Here is a 20,380-nt window from a genome sequence, read left to right on the forward strand (position 1 = left end):
GTGTAATTTACCCTGCGGAACGGCAAATCATACCTGCTCGCCGGGGAGAATTAAAAGGACTACCGATAACTTCGGTCCCCGAACTCCTGCAAACTAGTTGTATTTCTACCGAAATATCCCCCGTTAAACTGACAAGAAATATTACAGTTCTAGGGCTAAGAAAACATGAAAAGGAAAAGAAAAAAAAAAAGCGGGGTCACTTTATTTTCAACATGTATTATCCCTGGTCCCTGGCTTATGGTGATTATGTAGCTACCAGGGACCCCACGGTTTCAGGGGTAACCAGGCTTAACTTGTATTAGATAGCCTGGTTACCCTCTCCCGTGACAGTGCATAACCCAGAATTCTGCAATGACCATAAAACAGCCTGGTTAGGTGACAACACCAATTTTGCTGTATATGACAAATGTCAAAAGTAGGCTGGCAATACACAGCAATGTGGATGCAATACACAGTTCATGCTCCATTGGAAGTGTCATGCAGCCCAAAGGGCATGGTGACAAACCGATACAGCTGTAAAAGGTGTGGAACAAGAAATCTTAGGCTTAGAAGTAGTGATGTACCGAGTACCCGGAATTACACGGTACCCGGCACCTTTTCCAGTTACCCGGACCCGGTCAACTGAGAAGTGGGCCCGGTGCCAGGTAATACCTGGTGCCGAGTAATGTCAGAGTAGCTGAAAATACATCACATCATTTATCTGCAGACAGCGATGGAAGGTGACGAAATCTAGGAAGAGCAGCAGAAGTCCTGTGGCGGTGTCAGCATCGGAAGTGGCTCTCATCTTGAAGAAATTGTCCGATAAACATGTGTCCTCTGGCGTCCACCACGATTGGACTGGCCATGGCCCACAGTGTACGCCCCAACCCAGATAATTAGCATCTGTTGTAATAATCTGCCACTTCAATAACATTAGTGGACATCCTTTTCTAAAGTTTCTTTGATTTTCCCACCGTGAAAGGGAAATCCTTGACAAATCGCAAAAAATATATATTTTGTCCTAAAAACGTCTGTCTGTCCCAGGCTGATAGATTGTTCGATAATGGCTTCATGTGCCTCTTTGTCCAAGGTATAGCTATTGATGCTGACATGAGACAACAGCTTCATGCATTTTCTGACTGTCGAGGTGTGAATTTCATTTTCTTGCAATCTGTTATCAATACTATGCACCTTACTGAGGGCAAACAAATGATCTTAACTGTATCGAGTAATAGACCCAACAATTAAGCCATTGGGACAGATGAACTTGCTTTGATATTAAAGTAATCAAGACTGATTAGTTTTGGATGGTTGATAAATTGGGGATATCCTGCGAGAGTTGTGTTGTCCTTACTTAATCATGCAGTTGTTTTAATAGGGAATGATGGAAATACTCTCTAGCCCAGGGGTGTTTAACTCATTTCATATGAGAGGCCGGATAAGATTTCAACCAGGCCACATATTTAAAAAAAAAATCTGCATATAAACCATAGTACTTGGGCTTTATGCTAGATGTCAGCATTAAGCAACTTCTTCCCCTTTTCTTGCTCCCTCACTTTCACTCCTGCTCTGCGTCGATCCAAAACCCTAGCTCTGTCTTACAAAAGCGCTCAACTTTGCAGCCCCCCGTACTTCTCAGCCCTTATCTCTAAATAGATAACGCCCCTTAATTTCTGCCCACTACATCCGCCTCTTCTCCTACCTCATTACCTCCTCTCACTCCCAACTGCAAAACTTTTCCCGTGCTGCCCACGCTCTGGAATTCCCTACCATGAACCAGACTCTCCCCCAGATTACAGAGGTTTTTTTTTCAGGATGTTTTTAAACAAAAACAAAAAAAAACCCCTCACCTTTTCAAGAAAATCTAATTGCCAGACCTCTAACATCCAACCTCCCATCTCTTCCCCCCCCCCTTTGGGACAAGCTGGACCAATCTCCATCCTATGTATCACCCCCCAATCAGCTGTCTGGCTGGGCCATATTCCAACATGATACACACCATCCTACAATGAGCAGTCATTATACCTTCTTGTTCCAACATTGTCCCTCATTCCCTCTAAATTGTAAGCATTCATGAGCAGAGCCCTCATTACCACTTCGGAAATGTCCATCCCCATTCGGCATACAACACAATGTAACACGTCTAACTCTGTACCCCCCATTGCACTGCGCGGCAGAATACGTTGGCGCTTTACAAATAAACAAATAGTATAAAATAACTGTATGTTTGTTAAAATATAGGACAGGCAAATTAACCAATAAACTTCGATTGTAGCACTTCAGCTGTGTGCAAGTAATTTAAGGATAACAAAGAAACATTATTACATTGTATTACGTTGCATGATATGGTGTTCAATACTGAGAACAAAGCAGCGAGCCCTGCTACCCGAGCCACATCCAAGTTGAAAAACCTAGTGACGATTGCTTCCATCTCATTTTATTGCCCAAGCAATCCCTACTTTGCACTATTTTTGTACACTTTAGTGGTGGGGCTCTACTATACACGCTCCTTCTGTCAAAGGAACGTTGGAGATACTGGAGCATTTAGATGTAAATATGCTTTGGCAGTTTTTATTAAAAATAAGATCACTACAGCATCCATGTCACACACCAAAAAAAAAAAAAAATATTAATCCAATATTGTTATGCGACAATGTTAAGCTAAACATAAATATCAAATAATTTTGGCTTGGGGGAAAAATAAATATTTTTTTTTTTATCTTTACTAGACATATTTTATAACCCTAAACTGCCTTCAGTATTATCTCAAATCGATTAGGTTTGTAACAACAAAAATCTACTAACAAACAGTTAAAATGAGTGCAAACACTCGGAAAAAAATTGTTTTAAAGCCATCTGATCAACAACTTTGTATAATGGCAGTTAATGGCCTTTTCACAGAAATGTATATAATTAGTACAATTTTAGTTCAGCAAGACTCTGGAGTGGTGATAAGAAGATGCTATTAGAAACCCCCTTTATTGTCACAGTCTCATTTTCTTTTATATTTGACAGGTAATTGAATGAGGGAAAATTGCAAGAGGATTGCATTTTTAGACAATACAGGCAGTCCTTGTTTTACAACGAATGGCTTATTCAACGCTATGCAATGCATACCTATGTTCATTTTTACAGTGCCAAAACAGCTTATCCAACGCTCTTACTACGCTTTGCAACGTTGTTTATGTGTATGTGTATGTATATATACACACACATACAAACTTTGCAAAGCGTCGTAAGAGCATATATATAATATTATATTATACTATATAATATATTATTATGTTATAATATATATATATATATATATATATATATATAATACAGTATATACACTATATAATTTATGTGTGTGCTGCATATCTTATTGCCTGCGTAAAATATTTGGTGTATTTTAGTGTGAAAAATGCCTTGAGGAACGGAACCTTTCATTTAAACAGTGTTCCTATGGGAAAACGTGTTCCGCTTTACAACATTTCGCTATCCAACGCCATTTTGAGTAACGCATTGTGTCGGATAACCGAGGACTGCCTGTACATTCAGAGTTGAACTATATTGCTCTTAGGGTTATTATTTAAAGCCAGAGACAGAACATGAAACACAGACAGAGCTCAGTGCACATCCAGTGAAACCTATACACGGTACAGTGCCTAAATATATATGTATAGATATCTATTAAATAAAATGGTCTTTTAGTTTAACATTTTGGCCAAAGTGTTGTAAGCACCTGAGCCACTACACGGCAGACCACATCTCAAGGGTCCCTAACACTAATATAAATTCTTAATAACCTGTGCATTACCAGAAAGAATGATTTATAATAAATCTGTCAAAATTAGTTACATAGTTCTAAGTCTGATTGAAGCTTTTATTAACCTGTACATTACCAGGAAAATCACTCTGTATTAGATTTGTCACAATCATACTGCAAGCAAGCAAGTTCCCCTGAGAGTGGGAGATGCTATGGAGGGTATTAGGGTTATTAGGCAGGAATTTCTCTCAGTCACAACATTACCACATATGGTTTATGCATATACTGCCTAGTGTGACCTGGTGATATAGTACCAGTCACAACATTACCACATATGGTTTATGCATATACTGCCTAGTGTGACCTGGTGATATAGAACCAGTCACAACATTACCACATATGGTTTATGCATATACTGCCTAGTGTGACCTGGTGATATAGTACATCGTCGAGTTAACCCTACCTTTCACCCTCACTGAGGTTTTTTATCAGGATTTAGTTTCCTGTGTGATATTGATACACAACAGGAGACGTCTATTATATTGATCGCGAGCCCTATGGCTGTCAGTATTACGATCCTACGACCTCTAGTACGTCATTTTAACACCCATAATTTTATATATGTGTTGTATTAAATAAAGTTTATATTTTATATCATACACTAATCACCAGAGGGTGAACTTGAGTGCTACACTGGGTTCTTTTCTACCCTTTCTAGGAATTTCTCTCAGCCTACGGCCAAATCTTAGATCCAGGGTTGGGTTTACGTGATTAATGAAGACAAAAAGATATTGCTACATAACAGTTCTCCAGTTGTGTGTGAGAAAACAAGCAACACACTTTGTTTGCTTTTCCATCACCTATTTGTATTGTTGTCTGTACGTACCATTGATTGGTAAGTATTTGTTAGCCTTCCCCTAAAGCCTCTGATAGACTCACCAACCACACTCCAAAGCTTCTCATAAAAAAAAATTAATCTTAGACAGGAAAATTAGAAATATTAATGCTTTGATACATTATGTATGCAAGAGTATGTAATGACTATCCCAACTGAAAAAAAACAGAACATCGACTATTAGCAGTACTTCTTGTAGTGCCGTCAACATGGAAAAGCCATATGGATATTGCAGCACGTTTCAGAAAAGCTTGTTATATACAAATGACTTCTTAATTCCATTACATTTTTACCATAGCAAAAAACATGAACTACTGTACATTTAAAAAAAGTATTTGAGGAAAACAGGTAAGAGCTTTCTCAATACATGTGCCCGACAATCACCAATCCAATGAAGAGAGAAGTGTGAGGTGCTCTGTATACACTGGGAACTGTTGCGATTGATTTTACTAGGTGTTGTTGAACAAGTTGGTAGGCAGACCGAGTAAAAAGAATTAAGGGTAAATTCGAGATCAGTACACGAAAGTGAAAAACCTAGCTCAACCTAGTTAATAGGTAAGTATTGTGGTGGGTGCAACCTAGGAGGTAACTTTAGAGCAGTGAACGTGTACTAGAGAAGCACACCAGAGGAGAAATCCTGTATATGGTGCACACCACACAGTAATAAACTGCAAGCAGAACAATCGTATTATTAATTAGTTTCATTCAAAATTGTGGTACTTAATACCGTACCTTAAAATAGGAAAGGTCCACAATGTAATCAACAAACACACACCAAAAAACAAGGATAAACAGTTAACCCTTGCATGCATGTTCATCCAGTGCCATACTTCATTAAAACGTGGCAATTGTCCCGAGGCAGTGTGCAGAGAAAAAAATAATTGCTGTTAACCACTTAATGCTAATTAATGGCTAATGTACCACATAAAATGTGTATAAATGATGGTACTTCTAGCTAGAAGCGCTATAGAGGCATCTGATGCAGCAGTATGTAATGGGTAGAATATCCCAAGTCAATCTTATTGTACAATCTGGACCAGAATGGTCTCTTCTAAGTTTGAATCCAAAGATTTGGTTCAGTAGGTTACATACAGAGTGCTACAAGTTCTGTTACAATGCAGCAAAAGCAGAAACCCACGTAGCAGAGTACAGTAGCTGTAATAGAGATAGTGAAAAATTAGTGATTAAGCGCTGGTACTAAACAACATACAATATACCAAAAATAAATGCGTTAAAGTCCCAATGTCCTTGAAGTTCAATGGCCGCCGTATAGTTCCCAGCACTGTTGTGCTTTAAGGTGAAAGACTCTCTCACTGCGCATGTGTAACAATGTTTTGGTGCAGATGAAATAATACCATGCGCAGATAGAGCAGGGTAGGTGAAATAGGATAAATAAATCTGCGTAGGGTACCTGTGACAATATCGCCTATATGATATGGCAGCAAATGTATATGCCATAAGGACAAGCATTCAGCAGCTACTCTGATACTTATCACCCTGAAAGGGTATTTGATTATACTGCTGCACTAGTCGTCTGTTCCGTTTTGACATTGCAATACCCTAGGGTCACAGGTACCCTACGCAGATTTATTTACCCTATTTCACCTACCCTGCTCTATCTGCGCATGGTATTAAATCATCCGCACCAAAACATTGTTACACATGCGCAGTGAGAGAGTCTTTCACCTTAAAGCACAACAGTGCTGGGAACTATACGTCCATCAGCCCTGGTGATATACAGCATTTGACAACATAGCTGCACATATCAAAATAGCCCTAGAGATACAGACATCCTATGCAGGGTATAGCATTTGCATTTCACTTACCTTGCTTCATGTGCGCATAACTTCTATATGCCTTCACGATTCCATTGTCATTACTTCCATGACACATGCGCAGTGAGACCTTCTCACCATACAGCACATCACGGCTGGGAACTGTGTGCTCAGCCTATTCAGAGCTACTTACCTTTGTGCTGTCTGGTGTTTAATTATCCTATTTGAACATAGGGCATTCCATTTGTGCAAGCACCTACTGTATAGCCTAGATTTGCTACTCATACATTACCTTATCAGCTGGGATACAGTGATCATCTGCACGCAGTGATTTTCTACACCCTGTCTAAACACCTCCCACTCTTTCTTGAGCCATCATGCACGAGATTACTATCCATCACTGGTCTTGACTAGGGATACCTAGTAGTAATATAGACTTATCCAGTCTATTTTTATTTGAGTTATTAACACCACACAACATTTTAAAGATATTTAATAAACATTTTTTATTTTTTCATTTGTATACATTTATTCACCCCTGACCATATTATATTATAAGGGTCTGCTGTGCGCCACTTACAAGGGACCTTCTGTACCTTCCTTAGGTACATCCCCCTATCTCTATAACTACACTCCCTTGGCAGCACGCTAACACCACCAAGGGGTTTGAGCGAGGTCTCTCTCCATAGTACTCTTACATAGCTATCACCTTTAAATGGTAATTAGCGTGCAACTTTGGGTACTATTCCCTTCTGTGAACATATCCTGTTAACTCTTCACTGGGACAACCCAGTCATAAACAGCCAGGTCACCACACACTACGCCTAGGGACTCACCAGTGAAAAAACTAAATCATGACATGTTCAGGGGCACCCTTTGATTAACATGTTGAAGCTTGCAGGAGAGCAGGAACTGTTTTGTGCAGGGGTTCTGTACATACAAAATCAGTAACATACATACTGTAACCATAAATGTAGAAATATAACACCCCCACTATCCCTAATTCCAGCTCCCATGCTTGTTTGACAATTGGGGGAAAAAAACTACATGTCATTTAGTGACTGTGATAACGCCATATGCTGTGCACCACATAACCCTGGTAACACAGCATCTCACTGCACTTTGCAGCCACTTTGAAGATACAATCGGCCTGTTTTGGAGGTTTACAGAACCCTGTAAACCTCCCCGGCGCCTCAGACATGGGGCTGGGGCCGCGGAGGGGCCCAGGTGCAGCACAGGGACGCTAAGGAGATAGTCACCTGGGAGAGCCATGGAGAAGGAGGCCGAGGTCCGTCACCCGAGGCCCGGCTGAGCTGCTCACACCGCGGGGTAAGCGACGCCAACTCACAGGCGCGGGACACTACACGCCAGGAGTGCTGTTTCTTTCCGGACTGCTTTACACGGTGCACCGTGGCACGTACCAAAGCCAGAGGGAGGTCACGGCCCGGGCGCGTCCATGTAGAGACACTCGGGCTTGGCTCTGTGCCGTCTGTCGGATAGACACGTTGGATAATAGAGAGTGGGCAGGTGTCGGGGGCGGTGGTTCGCGTTTAGCGCAGTCTCATGCCCCGCGTAGAGACAATCCCCTCACCCCCCCCCCTCCGGGCAACCGCTGTGGTTTAGTCCGGTCCGGCAGACTGCGCGCGACCGTTTGTTTTCACCAAACTGAGAGAACATGAGTAACATCTACATCCAAGAGCCGCCCACTAACGGCAAGGTGCGGGGGTACCGGGGTAGAGAGAGGTGCGGGGGGTACCATGGTAGAGAGGGGGGATTACCGGGGGGTAGCAGTGTAGAGAGAGGTGCGGGGGGGTACGGGGTAGAGAGAGGTGCAGGGGGGTACGGGGTAGAGAGAGGTGCAGGGGGGTACGGGGTAGAGAGAGGTGCAGGGGGGTACGGGGTAGAGAGAGGTGCAGGGGGTACAGGGTAGAGAGAGGTGCGGGGGGGGGGGGAGGAATTACCAGGGGGTACCAGGGTAGAAAGAGAGAGTGCTCAATGTATGTAGAATCCACTGATGTGTGTGAGGAGGTGATATCACCTACATGTATGTGCGGCTCAATTCAGAGCACCCGGAGGAAAGCAAAACATCCGCCACAAGATACCAATAAGTAACACCGTACAGTAAAGCAGATTGAATGTTTCTGACAGTCTATTAATTACATTGATACTGTATTTTGCTTGTGTGTGTCCTACCTAAAGGGATTGCCCTATAAACAAACAAAAAAACACGTTTTGCATTTGTTGACTCGGCTTTAAATAGAATATCCTGCTCCTGCTGACACATGCAGCGGTGTTTTGTTTTGTTTTTTTGCACAGGAATTCTTTTGCTGGGCTTATTCTAACATTTTTTTTTGTTTTAAGGTTTTGCTGAAAACCACAGCTGGAGATATTGACATTGAATTGTGGTCAAAAGAAGCACCAAAAGCATGCAGGAACTTTGTTCAGCTTTGTCTGGAAGGTAAGGTCTCCCTTCAATTATACCTTAAAGGGTAAAGGAGACTAAAAGAAACATAAAGGAGATAACATTTTTGTTCCCACCATGGCTAGCTCCTCATCATGAAATGATAAGAAGACACTCCAGTGACACGCGTATATGTACAGTATGGACTTGGTAAAGGCCCAGATTGGTACTTTAGTGAATAAACACCATAGCCTGCAGCATGGTAGTTAGGTTAAATCCTTGTTTGCTCCTTTAATGATAGTATGTTTTAAGTGTAGAATTCAAAGAAAGGATTGTGCGCATCAATACGTTTAAACCTAAATTTAATGCTTGAAATATTTGTATGTTGAGCCAGGTAGTGATTACACGTAATTCACAAAGAACGGCTTGCATTCTTGTAAGCATATTTACAATATGAATGCAAGACATGAGTTAATATAAATAGCTGCTCATCTGAAATGTATTCATAGCTAACCGTATATGTCGATACGGGAACTTTGTTCATAATTGCTTCTTTTCCTTTTTTTTTTTTCCAGGTTATTATGATAATACTGTATTTCACAGAGTTGTGCCAGACTTCATAGTTCAAGGGGGCGATCCCACAGGAACTGGATTAGGAGGCGAATCAATTTACGGACAACCATTTAAGGTCAGACTGCTCTTTCTTATTTCAATATTTTATCATAGATGTATGCAGAGGTGAAATAATGTATTTTTGCACCCGAGGCAAGTTCCACCAACTGCACCCCTACCACCCTATTTTTTTAGACCCAAGGCAAAACAATCATGTAATTTTTAACTGTATTTGTGATTCTTGGTAATCTAAATGTAGGCTACGTCCCGTTTAGTTTCATCTTCACTTTTTGGGTTTGAGCCACTTTGACCACTGCTTAGATAGTTTATTTTCCTCTTGTTCCCTACTTTGCCTCCATGCGAAATTCAGCTCCCACCTCCATGACCCCTCTCGCGCTCCATCCATCACTCCCTATCTGTGACCCTTTATTCCCCTCCATCTTTCCGTGTCTACCCATCTCTACCCAGAAGGGTTTCCCCTTTCCCACCAACACCAGCTCGCACCCATGCTGCATGTGCGTGGGACCCTGCCTTTCAGCTGCTCCACTTGCTTCCTTAGGCTGCGGCCCCGTTGAGGCCGACGGCGCGCGTGGCCGCGGGCCACCAGATCCTTTCCTCCAGTCTGGAGGTCCCCGCTGGCTCCTTCCGACGGGGCTGACTGCGTGCTGTGACGCGTCAGCCGGCCGATGCTGCAAGCTTCTGGTGAACAGAAGCACTGACGCGTCACGTGGTGCAGCAGTCAGCCAATGAGGAGGAAAGGAGCTACGGAGCTGTGGGAGGGAGGCGGCTAGGAGGGAAGTCTGTGAGGCAGCCGTGTCACTGATTTTTAGCCTCATAGACTTCAGTGAAGTTTCCCTGTTACAAATCAGCACTTCTTCTATTAAAATTTCATTTTTGTGCTAAGAACCATCAAATCGCACAGATTTTGGTCCTTGGAGGTTATCATCTGCGCTGGAAATTTATTTACGGAGCTGTGGAAGGGAGGTGGCTAGGAGGGAAGTCTGTGAGTCAGTGCATGGCTCCCCCCCGCCCCCCCAGATGTCTCTGTTTGCCGGGAGCTGCAGAGACCGATGTGGGGGTGACGGGGAGCTGCAGGGACCGGGTTGGGGGGCGGGGAGCTGTAGAGACATTGCCGCCCCCCGACCTATTTTGGCCACTCCCCCTGCTTGCAAAAATGCTCCTTGTGGACCGCAAATAGCTTCAAGTGCCTCTCCACGTGCTGCCTGTCTGCATTGCGGGCGCGTGGTCTGAGGCAGTGGGGGCTAAGGCCCCAGTGCCTCCGCTGCACACGCGCCTGCGAGGATTGCGGCGCGTGCAGCCGATTCCCCGGTCTGCAGTGAACTGCAGGAAGAGAGACCGGGGGGGGTGTTCCGCTAGTTGTTCATTCTCTCCCCCCCCCCAACCTCTCCCACGCCCCTGGGCGCTACCTGTGGTGCACGGCAGAGAGATACCAGGCTGTCCCAACATGGAAGTTGGACCCCACCACAATTTGGAGCCTGGGTGGGCGCCACACGCCTTGCTCCACAATTAGGGGTTGGGTGAGGGATTTTTCTTTTACTTGAACCAGGACCCGCTGGTCACTAGTTCTGCCCCTGGCTATCAGGGTGCTGGAAGGTATCTTATGTCACAACACTGCTTAGTAAATATGGGCCTCAATGCCAATTATACACTACAAGAATTGGAAATGTAATAAATATTTGCCATTTTGTATTTTTGTAGCCTGTTGGTCTTTGAGAGAATATCTGATCTTCATTAAACTCTTCAGTGTGTCAAGTCTGACATTTATTTAGAATGATGGGAGTATCGTGTATATAGACCAGTGGAATATAGTTATTGCAGATTATGACATTGTCATATTAATGGTTCCAAAATGAAAGATAATGAAATGTACCACTCTTGGTTCACTAATTCCTCATTATGAGTCTGAGTAACCCAGATTTGTTTTGATATTTTCTTGGAGGTTTGTACTTCTTTACTTTATCTTTTGTGATGGAATAATAAATCAGAGAACATTATGGTTGTGAGCGAACCATCAAATAGTGGATCCATACTTTTATGGTGATACCTTTTTGTGATTTATGTTCATGTTCATTCCTACTACATATCACATTTTTGAGTGATTTCATGTAATTAAATTGGGAATGTACTTCTTGAACTTACAGAAAAAGAGGTTTCTTAGGCCTCGCTCAGACAGAACGCGATGTGACGTGCGCGCGCTTATGTGCGTGCGCATGTTCGCCACTGTTTTGCTGTGTTCTGTGGGAGTTTTCAAACAGAAAATGACCCCCGGCGGTGAAGTGCAGCGTTGTCGTGGCTGCAACTCGAGCTTTCAACTGAAGTTGAAATTTCAAGCGGCAGCCGTGTCACGTGTTCTTCGCCAGCCAATCACACACACTTTTTTTTGTTTAAGTTACGCCCCCAATCACGTCATTCTGTCTGCTGGGGATGTTCATACATCGCCCAGCAGACGGAGGCTCGCAAATGCGCGCGTCCATGTAGCAGCCTGTTTGATCGAGGCCTAACACATGCTCTGTAAATTAGTAAGCACTGAGTGTGTGATGGAAACCATCAGACATTAGAAACGAAGTTGGAAAAAGGGGAGGGGAGTGGACTAGGCGCTTCTCAGAGTGAATTAAATAACAGTGTATACAAAAAGTGAATAAACTACAAAATGTGAAATAACTTCACAAATTAATACCTTTCACCAACCAATAGTGAAAAATAATGTAAGATATACAAAGTGAAGTTAGCAGCTCAACATCCTCAGATAGGACTGTTCTAAGTCCCAATGTTTGCAATTTCTTTTCTTTTAGGGGAGGAGGAGCGCTGGTGTATTCAGTGATATATGAAAATATAAGATAAAAGCAAATATAGGGCAGATGGTTGATACTGGTGATATATCAATCTGTTAGCTCTAAATGGTTGCACTCACAAGACGTCTTGAAGTAATAGATATGTCAGAGATTCTTCTCTCTGACTGGAGCCCTTGTGATGGATGGATGCAATAAATCTCAGGATACCCCTCTGTAAGTGTGGTAGGTCGACATGGAAAGAAAAAGTGCCACAATAGTGCATACTATTTGACTAATTGTAATGCAGATGAAAAATAACAAGAGTAGTTACACTCACATTTTCAATAAAACAGCGTTGAAGAGAACCGCCGATAATGGAGAAGGACCCCGTCGGTGCAGGCTTCTGCACGTCTAACTCGTGTCTCGCCCTCTGGTTTCCACATGCGTCACTTCCGGGCAGTGTCACATGTGAGGGCGGAAGAGCGTCCTGCCTAGGAAATCGGCTCCTATTGCCTGTCCTTCAGCACTCCGGTTCTCCAGCAACGCTAATTCAACGCGTTTCGCTAATACTTCGTCAGGAGTTCATGTATGTAAGTAAAGTGAAAAGTGAATTTACAGGGACCTTACTGAAAATTATATACCTATACCTTGAAAAGGAGAGACTAGCCTCCCACAAGCTGCTCAATATGCAGTTACAGGTGTATTGTCTAAATAAATTAATCACACCCTAATAGTGGTGACTAATAGTGGTGACCACTGGAAGCTGCTAGGGAGGGACTTAATGCGGCCCAACAGAAAATGTAAAACACATATTTACAGTTAGGTCCGGAAATAATTGGACACTGATACAAGTTTTGTTATTTCGGCTGTGTACCAAAATAAATTCAAGTTACAGTTAAATAATGAATATGGGCTTAAAGTGCAGTCTATCAGCTTTAATTTTGAGGGTATTCACATCCAAATTGGAGAAATGGTTTAGGAATTACATCTCTTTAATATGTAGCCCCCTCTTTTTCATGGGACCAAAAGTAATTGGACAATTGACTCAAAAGCTGTTAAATGAACAGGGACAGGTGTGGGCTATTCCTTCGTTATTTCATCATCATATAAGCAGGTAAAAGGTCTGGAGTTAATTCCAGGTGTGGCATTCACATTTGGAAGCTGTTGCTGTGAACCCACAACATGCGGTCAAAGGAGCTCTCAATGCAAGTGAAATAGGGCATCCTTAGGCTGCAAAAAAAAAGAAAATCCATCAGAGAGATAGCAGGAACATTAGGAGTGGCCAAATCAACAGGTACACTTTGAGAAAAAAAAAAACGCACTGGTGAGCTCTGCAACACAAAAAGGCCTGGACGTCCACAGAAGACAAGTGGTGGATGATCGTAGGATCCTTTCCATGGTACAGAAAACCCCCTTCACAACATCCAGCCAAGTGAAGAACACTCTCCAGGAGGTAGGCATATCATTATCCCATTCTACCATAAAGTGAAGACTTCACGAGAGCACATACAGACGGTTCACCACAAGGTGCAAACCATTCATAAGCCTCAAGAATAGAAAAGCCAGATTAGACTTTGCCAAACAATATCTTAAAAAGCCAGCCCAGTTCTGGAACAGCATTCTTTGGACAGATGAAACTAAGATCAACCTGTACCAGAATGATTGGAAGAAAAAAAGTATGGAGAAGGCTTGGAACGGTTCATGATCCGAAGCATACCACATCATCTGTAAAACACGTTGGAGGCAGTGTGATGGCATGGGCATGCATGGCTTACAATGGCCCTGGGTCACTAGTGTTTATTGATGATGTGACAGAAGACAGAAGCAGCTGGATGAATTCTGAAGTGTATAGGGATATATTATCTGCTCAGATTCAGCCAAATTCAGCTAAGTTGATTGGACGATGCTTCACTTTACAGATGGACAATGACTCAAAACATATTGCAAAAGCAACCCAGGAGTTTAAGGCAAAGAAGTGGAATATTCTGCAATGGCCGAGTCAATCACCTGATCTCAACCCGATCGAGCATGCATTTCACTTTCTGAAGACAAAACTTAAGGCAGAAAGACCCACAAACAAACAACAACTGAAGATGGCTGCAGTAAAGTCCTGGCAAAGCATCACAAAGGAGGAAACCCAGCGTTTGATGATGTCCATGCGTTCCAGACTTCAAGCAGTCATTGCCTGCAAAGGACTCTTGACAAAGTATTAAAAATGAACATTTTATTTATGATTGGTGCAGGAACGCGTTTTTCGAACGTTTACTTCTGTGTATGAAGTGCTTATTCCTATTGTGTCACTTGTATTATTGCAGTGAAACGCTATGTACATGGATGGCAATGTACAACTAAAGATATACATAAATCTCTTGCTCTCCATTAGGGGATCTTCATTAGGGTGATTTTAGGTTTTGACTACAATATGCTTACCTTAATTTCATCAATTCACCCATTGTGCTGGGTCTATACTTATGAACCTTGTGTTTGGGTGATGTATTACTTTTTTCATGATATGTGTATACGCTGCGGTATTTTCTTTACCTACTTCAGGCTGTACCTATTGCAGGGCTCTTCAACCAGTTCTCCAAAGGCGCCAGATCAAAAAACATTCAGGAGTAGAAGGACCACACACATTTAATGTAATTTTAGATGCACCTAAAAAGTTGAAAATTGTATTTCAACATTTTGCAAGCGTGTATCGCATCTGTACCTGCAAGGAGCTCAAGTTACTTTTACTCTTTCATCAACTATCTGGAAGCGCAAGCGCAGATTCAGCTTTCTTTACCTGTACCATATATCTTTACATTAACTTAACCAAGTGAGTTTTAGTGTGAAAAATTGCACTTTGCTTCTGCTAATTTCTTATTAGTTGCTTGGGTATGTGAGAGTCCGAGGGGCTACATCCCTTGCCTATTTCACACACACACACACACACACACACACACACACACACACACACACACACACACACACACACACACACACACACACACACACACACACACACACACACACACACACACACACACACACTATCCCAGTCCCAAAGATCTTATGATCTGAACTAATGTACTGTATATATAATTATGTTACATATAGGTGGCAGAGGGATTGCACTGCAGTAGATATTAGATTGGTAAAAATTAATGTGTTGGCACTTGGCTGCAGTTATCAGCATTTTTAAGGCTACTGAAATATATTTTGGTAAATACTGATAGAAAAAGAGGTAATATAGGGCATAGGGGCTGATTCAGTATCTGCCGAGGTGGCTAACCGGACCATGGGGAATGTCTTCCGAGATCATCCGCTTCGGTGGATATATAGAAAAAGACCCATAGTCTGTAAACTGGTTATTGTTAAGGTCCTCAAATTTAAATGCCGCCAAAACGGGCATATATTAGCTGATCATAGGATGCAAGACATTAGGCAGAGAACAGGCTGGCATCAGCATACACAGAAGGTAAGGAGTTGAGGAATATATTATATATATATTTTAAGTATATATCTTTTTAACTTTAGACTGGGACGGGGTTTGATTTTCCTCTGGCTAACCGCTTTTTGTGTTGTCACTGTGTGTTCAGCAAGTTCTTGTACAGCCTGAGTCTCCCCTTCCCCACCTCCCTTTATCTTTATTGGTTCTTTGATAAGGACAGGGTAGGATTGACAAATTCTTCCCTGTTCAGAGGCACATAAAAAATTCAATATCGCCATAGGGAACTCAATCCCAAAATATAGTGCTCAAAAGAGATGTGATATCCAGGATTATAATTGGGGATTCAGCAATTGATTTGCGAAATACAGTATATTAATCAAAAATATAAAAAGTCTCAGGGTTAATGAAGTGTCAGTCAATATGCATATATATTTGCCCAATGTAGGTATACAACAAAAGATAGGGGTGCCTAATGCTACATCCAATTGACAAAACATATATGGTAATAAGTATAAAGTTTAAATACTTCAATAATAATTACTTGGTTATTTAGTTAAACCCTTTGGCCAAAGCATCATAAGCCTGCATACCAACGTCAAGGTATAACCAAATTAATGCAGGTCCTACACTACACTGTGAACCCTTCCTTTTACCTCTGTATGAGGGGAAATAACCATAGTAAATCCTGTTCTTGCAGCAAAGTGAAAAGACCTCCCAAGTTAAAAAGGTGAGGGGTGATCTCTGGGGGGAGGTGCCACCTACCTCCATACAACGGTTGCCAGTCACAAATTGACCTAGCTGGGAATGTGTGTGTTAATCAATTTGTGACTGGCAACAGTTGTATGGAGGTAGGTGGCACCTCCCCCCAGAGATCACCCCTCACCTGGGAGGTCTTTTCACTTTGCTGCAAGAACAGGATTTACTATGGTTATTTCCCCTCATACAGAGGTAAAAGGAAGGGTTCACAGTGTAGTGTAGGACCTGCATTAATTTGGTTATACCTTGACGTTGGTATGCAGGCTTATGACACTTTGGCCAAAGGGTTTAATTAAATAACCAAGTAATTATTATTGAAGTATTTAAACTTTATACTTATTACCATATATGTTTTGTTAATTGGATGTAGCATTAGGCACCCCTATCTTTTGTTGTATACATTTGCCACGCTCAGTAGCACTGTTTTTGACGTAAATATATATTCATGATGTGGTGGGTGTAGGAGTTTGACCTAGCTGGGAATGTGTGTGTTAATCAAACTCCTACACCCACCACATCATGAATATATATTTACGTCAAAATGAGTGCTACTGAGCGTGGCAAATGTATACAACAAAAGACAGAGGTGTCCAATGCTACATCAAATTGACAAAACATATATGGTAATAAGTATAAAGTTTAAATACTTCAATAATAATTACTTGGTTATTAATTAAAGTACCTGCATCAAATGCACATTTCTGTATGCACAGGTCATAGCCAAATTAATGCAGGAGCATGTGGAGGGAAAAGGGGATGGAGGGGTAGATGGACCCTCAAATCATTCACAGGTCTGTTTAATTCACAACTACCCCTCTATAGAGCTGACCGTAGTTGTTACCGATGGTAAAATACTTAAACCAAGGGTTCTGTTGCAGTTCCACACATTAATGCCTCCTTGAATAAGACATAATTGATACTAACTGGGCTCACTGACTGGAAACTTCTTGGCATGCTTCCTATGTTTCAGGATAATGACAGGCTGGAGTGAACGGAGCTCAGCTTGATCTGACAAAAAAAATCCCCTAGTTTGATCCATGTGGATACTCTTTGATAAAGCGCAGTAATCCGCGATACGCGCTAGTTTTTTTGCATTTGCTGTACGCCTGTTAGATGTCTCATTAAGTACTTTTTTTACCAGCAAATTGATCCAGTCCTGAGTTTTTGTCAGATCGAGCTGTGCTCCGTTCACTCCAGCTTGTCAGCTGGAGACTTTCATTACATAACAAATTCAACTTGTTATTAATTTCCCCCAAAATAAAAGCCGCCAAACCTTCTCTAATAGCATTGTTAGATTAATTTTGAGGAGCCTGACAATTAGTATGTTTTGTGGGATTGCACCTTTTTTATGTGCTCAGCATGGCATCCCCCAGTGTAGGCCTGCAGTCTTTCATAGAGACATCTCCCTGCTTCAGAAGAAATGACATATTTTCTTTTAAAAGGAAAGCATTTACCCCTTTTGTAAGATGATCGCTTAGCAGCGCTCAGTCAGACAGTGAGGTCATTTGCCCATGCTCATTGGTTTGCCTGCAGCTTTCTTTCAATGGGCAAAGTTCAGTACACAAACAAGACTCGCCCCCTCGGGGTCAAACCATGCAATTAAAAGAAGATAAAAAGAAAAAACTGAGCAGCTCTGATCTCTGCTTTCAAACATTAAAAAAAAGCTTTTAGCTGAGGAAGATGGACCATATGGGAGCATTGAAATTGACAATGGTTAGCCCAGATGTTGGATGAGATCTTAGAGGTTAGCGTGATCTTGCGTAGCATTTATGAAATATTAATAGCTTTCATGTTGCTACGACTTCTTCAGTTTTGTCTGTTGTTGTCAGACTGAAGGATATTGCTTGCATGCATATGCTATCGCTGGGAAAAAAATAATGAAGTGTTCTTAATTAAATTGATGTACTTGTTGTGTTTACCGTTTTCAGGATGAATTCCATTCACGGCTCCGGTTCAATCGGCGAGGGCTGGTTGCCATGGCAAATGCTGGACCTCATGATAATGGAAGCCAATTTTTCTTTACACTCAGTCGTGCGGATGAGCTTAATAGCAAGCATACCATCTTTGGAAAGGTTAGATTATGACAATTCAAGTAGAATTCTTTTGAAAGAAATTACACCCAGATGCCAATTGAAAGAGGCCTTTTTTTTAATGATTATTTGTTTTGTGAAGAACTTATTTATTGTTTGCCCACATTTTTCTACATATGAGTTTAGGCATAGAACACTGTTTTGTTTTCCATAAATCTTTAACCATCTGCTTTTTCTTTTTTTTGCCATTACGATAGTACAGTATATGTAGTAGGCACATTTATGGTAAGTCTAGTTTTGGTATGACGAAGATTAAAAAAAAAAAAAATTGGATATGGAAACTAGTGCTAGAAGACTCCAGAAGTTACATTCTGTGCAGATTTTGCTATCTTGTGATCTGTTGGAAGAACAAATGCACTGACAGTGATTTTTCAACTCTTCCCCGGGGGAACCACAGCCAAGCCATGTTCTAGAGCTGTGCTTCTTGGCCTTTTTTTGAGAAGAGGCTCTCTTGAGGATTTATTCAATCTCGCGCACCCATAATCATCAAACCTCACGCATCTCCTCCTCACTCATACGCACTATGCTCCCCCTCCTCACACGAACACTGCCAACCTCATTACACACTTCACATTCACCACCCTTCTCACATACACTACAGACACTAACACCTCACTCGCCTTCCCCCTGCACACATACACACCACACCTATCCCCCCTTTTCATAGAAACCATATTCGTCCCCTTCTCACTTACACACCCCTATTTATACACAACACACTCACCAATTCCCCTTACCACCTATTTTTACTCGCACTACAAGCCCTCTCCTTCCCCACAAACAGTCTTCACTCACTTCCCTCCCCCCCACACACGGCCCTTGCCTCTTTTTTAACTTTTCTCTCTCACTGTTCCCACTTAACTAAAACATGTCAGCTGCTTAGTGAGTGTGTTGAGCGCTGCCTGGAGACGAAAAGGCTGCAATCTGCCTCTTCTCTCTACCGGGCTGAGACAGAAGAAAGAGTAGAGGCTGATCGCAGCATCTCCGTCTCAACACGGCACGGGCGTGTATGCTGATCAGCTGGCAGAGTGTTTTCCTTTGTGGGCCTTGGCACCCTTGACAGAGGATACAATGCTTATGAGATGTAATGCTGCACACCATAAAAAACTATATATACTTGCAGATACCGATGCTCCTGGTTCAAGGGATACCTGTCTAAGGGAAATCCAAAAGCTATATGAAAAAATAGATGCTCCAGGGCTCTGTGGAATTTTCAAAATGAATTTATTCAAACAGCAAACACAACGTTTCATCCAACTGCGTGGTCTTTCTCAAGTGAAGATAGAATTCCATCCACTTGAGAAAGACCACGCAGTTGGTTGAAACGTTGTGTTTGTTGTTTGAATAAATTCATTTTGAAAATTTCGTAGAGCCCTGGAACATCTATTTTTTCATCTTTGACTGCACTCCGCGGCACTCCGGTCAAGAAACAACGTTCTAGAAATTAGCAAGCAATGCTCCATTTGTATGGAATCCACGTGCATTCGATCAATTGCTTGATAATGCCTAACGTGATGTGACATGAGGTTTTCGAGCAGAGGGTTGAAACCACTGTTGTACAGTAATTATATTGGGTTTCACAAAGTACATTTATTTTTTATTTTCTGAGACAGAGCATTTTGTATGCCTGGGTCTGAGAGAATTCCTCTACCAATTTCAGCCTTGAGTTTGCGAAGAATGTCCCACACATCACACAAGGCCAGCATTTTCAACCTCCCACTGCCTGAGGATGATATCATTTTGACATACCTTCATTTAATTTGAATCATTCTTATGATTGATACAATCCCAGGGTCTCTGGGTTGTCTGTTTTCATTTGTTTTCTTTATAATGGTTTTGCCGACATGTCGGAGGAATGCCATATGTAGAAAAATCAATATTTGAATAGCTTCCCTC

The 20,380-nt window shown here is 42.0% G+C and overlaps 2 protein-coding genes across 5 annotated transcripts in view; one reads left to right on the plus strand and one right to left on the minus strand.

Annotated features, from left to right (window-relative positions):
- Nucleotides 1-7,884, minus strand: part of SREK1IP1 (SREK1 interacting protein 1) — a 52,851-nt gene extending 44,967 nt beyond the window's left edge. Inside the window, exon 1 of the mRNA XM_075589994.1 lies at nt 7,660-7,884. Coding sequence (XP_075446109.1) covers nt 7,660-7,672 — 13 coding nt within the window. The 5' untranslated portion in view covers nt 7,673-7,884. The remainder of the gene's footprint in view (nt 1-7,659) is intronic.
- CWC27 (CWC27 spliceosome associated cyclophilin) overlaps nt 7,827-20,380 on the plus strand; it is a 254,437-nt gene continuing 241,883 nt past the window's right edge. The window contains exons 1-4 of one of the 4 annotated variants that reach the window (XM_075589982.1): nt 7,827-8,117; nt 8,762-8,858; nt 9,377-9,489; nt 18,323-18,466. In XM_075589982.1, coding sequence (XP_075446097.1) covers nt 8,076-8,117; nt 8,762-8,858; nt 9,377-9,489; nt 18,323-18,466 — 396 coding nt within the window. In that variant the 5' untranslated portion in view covers nt 7,827-8,075. The remainder of the gene's footprint in view (nt 8,118-8,761; nt 8,859-9,376; nt 9,490-18,322; nt 18,467-20,380) is intronic. The other 3 variants (XM_075589964.1, XM_075589973.1, XM_075589957.1) reach the window with 3 other exon arrangements.

Source organism: Ascaphus truei, chromosome 1 (genome assembly GCF_040206685.1).
Source record: "Ascaphus truei isolate aAscTru1 chromosome 1, aAscTru1.hap1, whole genome shotgun sequence".
In the NCBI taxonomy this organism is placed as follows: Eukaryota; Metazoa; Chordata; class Amphibia; order Anura; family Ascaphidae; genus Ascaphus; species Ascaphus truei.